Raw genomic sequence first — 11,504 nt, 5'->3', positions numbered from 1 at the left:
ATGGGGTAAAACGCAACACTCGTCATACAAATGCAGACTTACAATTCGCATCAAGTTATCATAAAATAAAAGTATAGAGATTGAAATCAATGGTCATAGTTGTATTTGTAGTATTAGGCTAAAAGTTCGCATCACCATTTGCCTGCACTAGTTCCACCTGTCATGAAAACACAGCTCGGGTGTGAAAAGTACAATAAAGCTTGTGTCCCTATAAAGTGTATGGGAGTGGGCTGTCTTGTACCGCACACTTTACAGGATACACAGGCTTGGACAAAAGAAACAATACAGAAAATTTATAAGACAACGTGACTTTCTATGTATGGAATTTAAAGCTAAGGATTTCTGTAAAAACTTGCTTTTAGGGTAAAAATTATTGCGCAAACTCAAAGGTATTTAGTGATGTGGCGTAGCAGTAGCGAGGGTAGCAACTAATATAACAATGCAATGCTGTTAGTCAAGCAGGAATTTCAGCTACAAAAATTTCACAAGTCAAATTGATATGAGGTTCATTTCCATCAAACCTGCTTGCTTATAAAAATAAAAAAAGTTATGCAAAATAGCTGACGGCTTATAAAGTAGCATTCTTCACAAAAACAAGACTCACTATGTCTCAGTGGGTTAACACCAAAGCAAAAGAAGCACTACGCTAAAGGTACAGTCTTCACAAGTACTGAAGCAAACTAAATGTGGCCTACAGACGTAACACTAGTATCAAGCGGAAGCCATCTTGTCTTCTCGTTTATCTATGATCAGATATAAGTGTATTCTACTAGATGCAAACTTGGAAGCTAAAAAGAAGAGTTCAAGTAAGACACTCAGCAAGCTCATGATGCGGTACGTAGATTTCAGATGCAAACCTTGACTGTTCTCAGGTTCGATGTCTTTGACAATATTCTCAATTTCGACAACTTCCGTGTGCTGTGTTGGGGCTGTAAAGTTGAGAGTTATGGATTAGTCAAAACAAGAAATAGTAGCGATGTTCAGTTCAACATTACAAGTACCCTTTGGTGCACCTAAACCTTACATTTTTATTTTTATTCTTTCCCGACTATGTTTATAACATTTGATATGATTAATCTTTTCTCCTAGCTTGGCAAAGGCTGATTCACACTACATCTGCCGTATGTTAGTCAAACGATACTTCGGTGATCGTCTGTAATAACAATGTTCAGTCTATCACAAACCCGTTTGTGTTTACATCAGCAGACAGTCAGTGGTATAGCATTCTCATTATCCACTGCAGTCACCAAAATGATGAAATGCTAGTCCCACAGCAACTGTAGATAATATAGCTCAAGCAATCCGCAACCGGCTAACCATCATCGCCAAAGTGGTGCACATCGCACAGGCTGTCGAAGATGCTCAACGAACTATTGGGAAAGTTTGACAACCGCAATTTTCCCTGACGTATCCGTGTTGCCTCGACGATGCCATCGATTTAAGGTGCACATAGTCGACAAATAATCGCCAGAAGGACAACAACAGCGTATGGCGATTAGTGTGAACCCGCCATAAGACAAAGAGTGTAATTTCTACATGAGCACCATTATTTATTTCACATGACATCAAACCAATAGGACAACCGACAGCCTATGTTTACACAGAAAGTTTCTAGTCGATTTTGACAAATTGACCTTGAAAAATTGACTACTCATCCCAATAGAGCAATTAAGAGAGAAATAGTAAAATATAGACAAGTGTTACACACTAAAAAAGTGAAGCGAAATTTGTGCCTCTTTGTTCCTAAAAGCAAATGAATAGTTTTTATGAAAAAATTTAAGTATTGCATTGCCCTTTTGAAAAGCTGCAAGCAAAGAGCTGAGGCTAGAGCGGTCTCTTACTGGATGACAGCTTTACATTGTTGAAGGTTTACTTGCCAGCATGACTATCTTGAAGGAAATGTAATGTAAGAATTCTAACAACCTAATACAGTAATAGCTTCTTCATGCTTTCATTTATGCCAGACCGATTTGTTTCCCTTGGTCTGCCCTTTGCACAATGCTGTTGAGCTGCTGACAACTATGACTGAGTATTTTAATGGCAGACAGAGCAGCATTTCATATGAAATATTTAAAAAATGAAGCAGTTTTTATATTTTTAGTCTGATTAAAAATGGGGGGCTTTTACATGCTATTTTTCAAGGCTTATAATAATTTGGAAAAACATAAACAAATATCAACCACATTAACATTCACTGTCTCTTGAGTTAGAGCAATAACAATATAATATGCTTATATTTGTAGCCAGCATCACACAATGGAATTAAATTTCCTTGTAATGCATATCCAGCAGATTACATGTAGGTAGAATGACAAAGCAACATTTGCTTCTATGACAAATATTGCACTTTCTTGTACAGAGCAATTTAAAAGCAACAGACGTTAGTAAATGACGCGATAATCAATTATTGCCTAAAGCATTAAATTTTTTAGTCAGTTAAGTAGATAGTCGGCAACATAATTACAAAGATAATACTTTATGTTTGTCATTGACAGCCGCTACTGTTCATCCACAAACGAGTTAAAGGATTATAAATCATTTCATGAAGAAATTACTTTCGATTAAATTTTTCTGGTTTGTACCTCTTGTCATTAAATGCCTAAAATTTTCGAAACTTTGACGAACATGTGAATTTTTTTCAAAGTGAACAATTAACAAAAGACTCAAACTAAAGAGTCTACAAGGAAATATTAGATAACTCAGTGAAGGGGTGCATGCTAACACCAAGGAGTGGCCTGACCTTAAGAGGAATGCAAACACTCCAAGTATTTCAAATAAGCAGTAGATGTATGTAATAGGTTAAAGATGTGAATGGATTGCAAAGGCAATTAGTTGAGCTGTTGTTTCTCTGTAGAGTAGATAATCAATTACTGAAAGCCTACTCATCTACGGCAAATAGAAAATGCAAAACTAACTTTTTGCCCATTTGAGTTCTGCTTTTATTTCCAGCTCGACCAGTTGTTCTTGCACCTCTTCTGTAACCAATGGAGACTTAGCCTCAGGTTCTAGCACTGGTGTGGCTACGACCAACTGCTTAGTAGGGGAGTCATCTTTAGAGGGCTCAGCAATGCTTAACTGGAATGGTAATGTTTCCTCGGCACTTTCAAATGATTGAACAAACACAGGAGCTGAGGCATCAGCAGTGATTAAGTCTTTCTCTTCGTGGAGAGGAGCAGCGAATATCGGGGCCATAGCCAACTCCGTAGACTGTGGCGAACCATCTTGTAGGTTTAATGTGGGAAATGAGGCTATAAACAAATGAAGATTGGGGTGATAACCAACCAGCCCAAGCATGCATGTCTAATGATTAGCTATTCTTACAAACACTTCAATCGCATTTTTAACAGCAAAAAGTCAAAATCTTTCATTTACGACTAGAAAAACTGACCTCTAGCTTTTGGGTTGACACAACTATGTTCTTCTAGTGAGAAGGAAATGAAAGAAAACTTATACAAGTTGGTAAAGATTCTATTCGCCCAAGAATTAGGTTTTCTCATGTTCTGTTACTTTGTGCATATTCAGAGAAAATAGCTTGTTATAGCACTGACAACAAGACAGATAGCCTCATACAACACTCAAATTGATAAAAGTGGGATAAAAAAGTGAAAAGGTGAAACAAGGGTCAATAAAAGTAGCTAGAGATCAAATGAGCAGGAAGCTCCCTAATGACATGGAGGAAACTTGCTGACGCTGACATTTACAGATGAGGAGAAGTATGCAACAAATGCTGGGTCTCTACACTAAAGAACCAACACGAAGAGTAAAAGCGAAAATTTTGTTTTCATTTGCTAGTAGCTACTCACCAGATGTCTCCAAGAACTCTTCAATTGATGTTTCCGACTCTGAAAGGGATAATAAACGCTGGCTGTTAATCACTCGAACACCCCTACTGAAGAGCAAGCCCATCTCTTGCGCGCTGACAAGCCAGAGTGGTGCTTTCATTAACTAATAAGTGCTAATAGCTCACTTATTGAGTAATCACGAATGCCGAATCAAAGTTATGCATTAAAAGCATAGACACTAATTTAAAGCATACCGCGAGCTAAAATATTTATTCATCTCCTAAGCAGGCAAAGTTTGCTGATTATGCGTATAGAAAGAATAAGTAATGTACTGCAGAGAAGATAACTCCCAGTTTACATTTTTATTTTCTTTAGGCATGTAACAAAAACATTTCGTTGATGATTACCAGTGCCAATAAAATGTTATACATGTATACAAGATACCTGAATGATGTTAGAGGTCAATACAAACACTCACTTGTAACAATAGTGACAGAAGAAGATGTTACGACCTTTCCATGCTGACTAGATGCAACGGTTGAGTACTGGCTGCTGTCCTCTGTTGTGACATCAGCCAGTTTCATGCTGAATGGCTCAGCATCATCTGATGTAGATAGTCTTTCCTCATTGATTACCTGATCATCCACTTGCCAAGTAGTCTATTGAACAATTGATATACATCAGCAGGTACAGAACATTAACTTTAGGGTTTGCTGAGAGTGATACAATATGGTTTAGAAAGCGCTTTTTAAACAATACATTCCTAACAAGTTTACAATTGTGCGAAAAAGAGACAGAAATAAAAGCAACGGCAAGTGCTGCGAATTGAAGGACATAAAGTTGTGCTAGTATCAAATGAGGATAAAGCAAAAATAACAAAATGGTAGCATTAGTCATCAAAAGCACTGAACTATGAGAATCTATAGTAGAGAAATGTGTCACCCAACATTACCCTACGAGAAAGACTCGATATGGTTGCAAGTAATTTTAGATTTGAGCCCTCGCTATCACAATATTTTTTTGCATGTTATGAATGACTGGTTCTATGATATCTTTGACAGCTTTGCTGTACCGACAACGCCTGCAGTTGCTAAGAAGAGTTCGTGAACTGATAACAAAATATGTACCAGGTTTGTCTGTTCTAGTTCTTGAACAAGTCATTTGAAAGCTCTCCTACAAAGTCTGGAGTAGAGTTATCAACTATGAAAGGGATGATTCAAGACTGTCTGGAGCTATTATTAAATGGAACAACCACTAGGTTTGTTGAGACATTGACAATTTGGGATTCTAAAATGAGTTATTTCATCAATTGATTGTTTTGGTGCGAATTGCAGTAACATCTTTTTCCCCTCTTTTAATCTATGAAATCGGTGAAAACATCCTCATGGTCTGCCTATTGCCTCTAAAGCAACAGAAACTTCGTCGGAGTATTCGTAGCCTTGTACCGTTACAAAGTGTGACCTTGTACCGTTACAAAGTGTGACAATGAGTCAACGTCTTTTTAGTTTCTTATATAAGATGACCTTCGAGTTATTTCAAGTCCAAAATTGGAAATTTGTGCATTGTAAAGATCCCATCAGTAGAAATATCATAAAGAGATACAAATTCTGATAGGCTGATAAGTTAAATGGTTTGATAGAAAACTGCAAATTTTCTATAGGAAACACCTGTTCTCCTCTGACAGCGTGGTTGTCTAAAACATCACTAATCTTTGGTGGTGTACAATCGAAAGTTGCTTGTGAATCACAAAATGATGACCAATTTTTTTTCAGTTACTGTAATATCGGTTTGTAAAGCCAAACTCTCTATATAAATGGACGATGCAGGCAAAGACTCTTTGAAAATATTTGCATCTTGACAGACAAAAGTGATGCTCTCAGGTGCCTACTAAAGTAGAGGAGCTAAAAGAGGGCGAGGTAAGCAGATGAGCAAGGCATGATGTGAGCAAACAGTCAGCAAAAGAAGTTTAGTTAACATGGAATTTTTCAATTGTCAAAATTAATTTGGTATTATTTCACAAAATTGACTTTAAGCGAAAATATCATACTAATTTGACATCGTGAGTAACAACATAGCATTACCTGTATAAATGGTAGTTTTCAAGTAACTTCTTCATTCATTTTATTTGAACATGCTTAGATTGACAGTTTTGAAAAGGAAAATAATACACTTAACATGTATGTGAAAATTGCACAAGAAAAGCACTGGAATTAAAAAAAAACCCAAACTAAACACAAAGCTTAACAACCTCACATGCTCGAAATTGATGGTTACTACACCTATCTTGTTTTACCTTCTAGCTACCCAACAATCAGAAAAATCCAAAGTAGCATGTTTAAAGTAGCACAATTAATTAAAAAAATTCAGCACTGACCTCATGCACAGAATGTTGATCCAGCTGGCTTTCATCGGATGGAATCAGTTGTGCATCTGATTTGTCATCATCAATGATTGGGATGCTAGTTTCCAGAGCTTCCATTTGGGAACCTTCAGCAGCACGAGTATCCTCAACTTCATGAAGATCTTTTGCTGTTTCTTTGTTAACTTGCTCAAAAAACGTTTCGCTGAACTCTAAGTCTACTGACTTGCTTGTCTGGGGTGCAAACTGACTGACTGTTTCTGAAACATACTGTGTCGTTTGTTGAGGCATCCTATCAATAGGCACGCCTAATTCCAAATTCTCTGCTTGAGATACTTCCGCTGCAAATCTGTCCACTATCAATGGCTTCTCATTGATTCCTTCTTTGCTAACAACTCCCAACAAATTTTTTCCAGTTTCCATATGTTCTGGTTGGGAAATCTCAATTGCTATTTGATCAACGATCTCTTTAGAACCTTGAAGATTGATTTTTTCAGCTGTATCAAAATATGGCTCTGCCACTTTTACATCATCTGTTTGTAATATTTCCCTTGTGGTACCTTCGATAACTTCAATGTTATCTTGAGAGTCTTTTTCCTCAAAGACATCTTTTATGGTGATTACTTTTTCATCGGTACCTTTAGAAATTTCAGTTACAGTGTTCATAATTGTTTCTGAAGTCTCTTGAAGTTCTTTGTTAAGAACCAACTCAGACTGCGGTTTCGCTACTTCTACATCTTCAGGTTTCAATTCCTCTGCTACAGTTCCTTGAGGAGCATCGACGGTGGCTTGCACTGTTTCCAAGTCAATGGCTGACGTGCTGAAGTCTCCTGTCTCCAATGCATCAGGCTTTGAAACATCAGCGACTACCTGATCAATTACCTCCTTATCTTCTTTAGGTTTGACTTCTTCAACTGTCTCACTGTAAGGTTGGGTTCCTTCCAGATCTTTTGAAATGAAAGCCTCTCTAGTGAGTCCTTCCACAATTTGTGAATCATCTTGAAATTCCTTCTCATCTGGTACATCTTCAATGACACTTGTCTCAATATCTCGTTCTTTTGGAACTTCATCTACCTGTGTCAACATAGTTTCGGATGTTTCTTGAAGTTCTTTGTTAAGAACAAACTCAGAATGAGGCTGCTCTACTTCCGCATCGACGAGCTTCGATTCTTTTGCTACAGTTCCTTGAGGAGCATCAATTGTGGTTTGCACTGTTTCCAAGTCAATGGATGATGTGCCGAGGTCTCCTGTCTCCAATGCATCAGGCTTTGAAATATCAGCAACCACCTGATCAATGACCTCCTTATCTTCCTTGGGTTTGACTTCTTCAACTGTCTCACTGTATGGTTGGGTTCTTTCCAGATCTTTTGAAATGGAAGCCTCCCTAGTTAGACCTTCCACAATTTGTGAATCATCTTGAAATTCCTTTTCATCAGGTACATCTTCAATGACACTTGTCTCAATATCTCGTTCTTTTGGAATTTCATCTACCTGTGTCAACATAGTTTCAGAAGTTTCTTGAAGTTCTTTGTTAAGAACAAACTCGGAGTGAGGTTGCTCTACTTCCACATTTTCAGGTTTCAATTCCTCTGCTACAGTTCCTTGAAGAGCATCGATTGTGGCTTGCACTGTTTCCAAGTCAATGGCTGATGTGCCGAAGTCTCCTGTCTCCAATGCATCAGGCTTTGAAACATCAGCGACTACCTGATCAATTACCTCCTTATTTTCTTTAGGTTTGACTTCTTCAACTGTCTCACTGTAAGGTTGGGTTCCTTCCAGATCTTTTGAAATGGAAGCCTCTCTAGTGAGTCCTTCCACAATTTGTGAATCATCTTGAAATTCCTTCTCATCTGGTACATCTTCAATGACACTTGTCTCAATATCTCGTTCTTTTGGAATTTCATCTACCTGTGTCAACATAGTTTCGGAAGTTTCTTGAAGTTCTTTGTTAAGAACAATCTCGGAGTGAGGTTGCTCTACTTCCACATATTCGGGTTTCAATTTCTCTGCTACAGTTCCTTGAGGAGCATCGATTGTGGCTTGCACTGTTTCCAAGTCAACGGCTGATGTGCCGAAGTCTCCTGTCTCCAATGCATCAGGCTTTGAAACATCAGCGACTACCTGATCAATTACCTCCTTATCTTCTTTAGGTTTGACTTCTTCAACTGTCTCACTGTAAGGTTGGGTTCCTTCCAGATCTTTTGAAATGGAAGCCTCTCTAGTGAGTCCTTCCACAATTTGTGAATCATCTTGAAATTCCTTCTCATTTGGTACATCTTCAATGACACTTGTCTCAATATCTCGTTCTTTTGGAATTTCATCTACCTGTGTCAACATAGTTTCGGAGGTTTCTTGAAGTTCTTTGTTAAGAACAAACTCGGAATGAGGCTGCTCTACTTCCACATCGACAGGCTTCGATTCTTTTGCTACAGTTCCTTGAGGAGCATCAATTGCGATCTGCACTGTTTCCAAGTCAATGGATGATGTGCCAAGGTCTCCTGTCTCCAATGCATCAGGCTTTGAAATGTCAGCAGCTACCTGATCAATGACCTCCTTATCTTCCTTGGGTTTGAATTCTTCAACTGTCTCACTGTAAGGTTGAGTTATTTCCAGATCTTTTGAAATGGAAGCCTCTCTAGTGAGACCTTCCACAACTTGTGAATCATCTTGAAATTCCTTTTCATCAGGTACATCTTCAATGACACTTGTCTCAATATCTCGTTCTTTTAGAATTTCATCTACCTGTGTCAACATAGTTTCGGAAGTTTCTTGAAGTTCTTTGTTAAGAACAAACTCGGAGTGAGGTTGCTCTACTTCCACATCTTCAGGTTTCAATTCCTCTGCTACAGTTCCTTGAGGAGCATCGATTGTGGCTTGCACTGTTTCCAAGTCAACGGCTGATGTGCCAAAGTCTCCTGTCTCCAATGCATCAGGCTTTGAAACATCAGCGACTACCTGATCAATTACCTCCTTATCTTCTTTAGGTTTGACTTCTTCAACTGTCTCACTGTAAGGTTGGGTTCCTTCCAGATCTTTTGAAATGGAAGCCTCTCTAGTGAGTCCTTCCACAATTTGTGAATCATCTTGAAATTCCTTCTCATCAGGTACATCTTCAATGACACTTGTCTCAATATCTCGTTCTTTTAGAATTTCATCTACCTGTGTCAACATAGTTTCGGAAGTTTCTTGAAGTTCTTTGTTAAGAACAAACTCGGAATGAGGCTGCTCTACTTCCACATCGACAGGCTTCGATTCTTTTGCTACAGTTCCTTGAGGAGCATCAATTGTGGTTTGCACTGTTTCCAAGTCAATGGATGATGTGCCAAGGTCTCCTGTCTCCAATGCATCAGGCTTTGAAATGTCAGCAACTACCTGATCAATGACCTCCTTATCTTCCTTGGGTTTGACTTCTTCAACTGTCTCACTGTAAGGTTGAGTTCTTTCCAGATCTTTTGAAATGGAAGCCTCTCTAGTGAGACCTTCCACAATTTGTGAATCATCTTGAAATTCCTTCTCATCTGGTACATCTTCAATGACACTTGTCTCAATATCTCGTTCTTTTGGAATTTCATCTGCCTGTGTCAACATTGTTTCGGAAGTTTCTTGAAGTTCTTTGTTAAGAACAAACTCGGAGTGAGGTTGCTCTACTTCCACATCTTCAGGTTTCAATTCCTCTGCTACAGTTCCTTGAGGAGCATCGATTGTGGCTTGCACTGTTTCCAAGTCAACGGCTGATGTGCCAAAGTCTCCTGTCTCCAATGCATCAGGCTTTGAAACATCAGCGACTACCTGATCAATTACCTCCTTATCTTCTTTAGGTTTGACTTCTTCAACTGTCTCACTGTAAGGTTGGGTTCCTTCCAGATCTTTTGAAATGGAAGCCTCTCTAGTGAGTCCTTCCACAATTTGTGAATCATCTTGAAATTCCTTCTCATCTGGTACATCTTCAATGACACTTGTCTCAATATCTCGTTCTTTTGGAATTTCATCTACCTGTGTCAACATAGTTTCGGAGGTTTCTTGAAGTTCTTTGTTAAGAACAAACTCGGAATGAGGCTGCTCTACTTCCACATCGACAGGCTTCGATTCTTTTGCTACAGTTCCTTGAGGAGCGTCAATTGTAGTATGCACTGTTTCCAAGTCAATAGCTGATGTGCCGAGGTCTCCTGTCTCCAATGCATCAGGCTTTGAAATATCAGCAACTACCTGATCAATTATCTCTTTGTCTTCTTTGGGTTTGACTACTTCCGCCGTCTCAGTATAAGGTTGAGTGCCTTCTAGATCTTTTGAAATAGACACTTCTCTAGTGAGACCTTCCACAGTCTGTGAACCATCTTGAAATTCCTTCTCATTTGGTACATCTTCAATGACACTTGTCTCAATATCTCGCTCTTTTGGAATTTCAGCAGCCCCAATCAATGTTGTTTCAGAAGTCTCTTGAAGTTCTTTGTTAAGAACAAACTCGGAGTGAGGTTGCTCTACTTCCGCATCGACAGACTTCGATTCCTCTGCTACAGTTCCTTGAAGAGCTTCAATTGTAGTGTGCACTGTTTCCAAGTCAATGGCTGATGTGCCGAGGTCGCCTGTCTCCAATGCATCAGGCTTTGAAACATCAGCAATTGCCTGATCAATTGTCTCTTTGTCTTCTTTGGGTTTGACTACTTCAGCCGTCTCAGTATAAGGTTGAACGCCTTCTAGATCTTTTGAAATGGAAGCCTCTCTAGTGAGACCTTCTACAATCTGTGAATCATCTTGAAATTCCTTTTCATCAGGTACATTTTCAATGACACTTGTCTCTATATCTCGTTCTTTTGGAACTTCATCTACGTGAGTCAACATTGTTTCAGAAGTTTCTTGAAGTTCTTTGTTAAGAACAAACTCGGAATGAGGTTGCTCTACTTCCACATCTTCAGGTTTCAATTCCTCCGCTACAGTTTCTTGAGGAGCATCGATTGTGGCTTGCACTGTTTCCAAGTCAACGTCTGACGTACCGAGGTCTCCTGTCTCCAATGCAGCAGGCTTTGAAACATCAGCAACTGCCTGATCAATTATCTGTTTATCTTCTTTGGGTGTGACTTCTTCAACCGTCTCAGTATAAGGTTGGGTCCATTCCAGATCTTTTGAAATGGTGCCCGCAGTAGTAAGACCTTCCACGATTTGTGAATCATCTTGAATGTTCTTTTCATCAGGTACAACTTCAATGGCACTTCTCTCTATATCTCGTTCTTTTGGAATTTCAGCAGTGACAGTCAACAAAGTTTCTGAAGTCTCTTGAAGTTCTTTATTAAGAACAAACTCAGAGTGAGACTGCTTTACTTCCACATCCTTGTGAGTTTGTTGGTCATCAGTCAACTTAAACTCTA

General features: G+C 38.8%; 1 protein-coding gene across 1 annotated transcript in view; it reads right to left on the bottom strand.

Moving 5' to 3' along the window:
- Positions 1-124: 124 nt before the first annotated feature.
- The window catches only part of LOC137390735 (titin-like), a 133,535-nt gene continuing 122,155 nt past the window's right edge, over positions 125-11,504 (bottom strand). Inside the window, exons 84-88 of the mRNA XM_068077057.1 lie at positions 6,157-11,501; positions 4,261-4,441; positions 3,804-3,842; positions 2,916-3,248; positions 125-929 (exon numbers count right to left, since the gene is read on the bottom strand). Coding sequence (XP_067933158.1) covers positions 712-929; positions 2,916-3,248; positions 3,804-3,842; positions 4,261-4,441; positions 6,157-11,501 — 6,116 coding nt within the window. The 3' untranslated portion in view covers positions 125-711. The remainder of the gene's footprint in view (positions 930-2,915; positions 3,249-3,803; positions 3,843-4,260; positions 4,442-6,156; positions 11,502-11,504) is intronic.

This window comes from Watersipora subatra, chromosome 3 (assembly GCF_963576615.1).
Source record: "Watersipora subatra chromosome 3, tzWatSuba1.1, whole genome shotgun sequence".
Taxonomy (NCBI): domain Eukaryota; kingdom Metazoa; phylum Bryozoa; class Gymnolaemata; order Cheilostomatida; family Watersiporidae; genus Watersipora; species Watersipora subatra.
The sequence above is the reverse complement of the archived record's forward strand: the minus strand, read 5'-3'. Positions and strand labels throughout refer to the sequence as shown.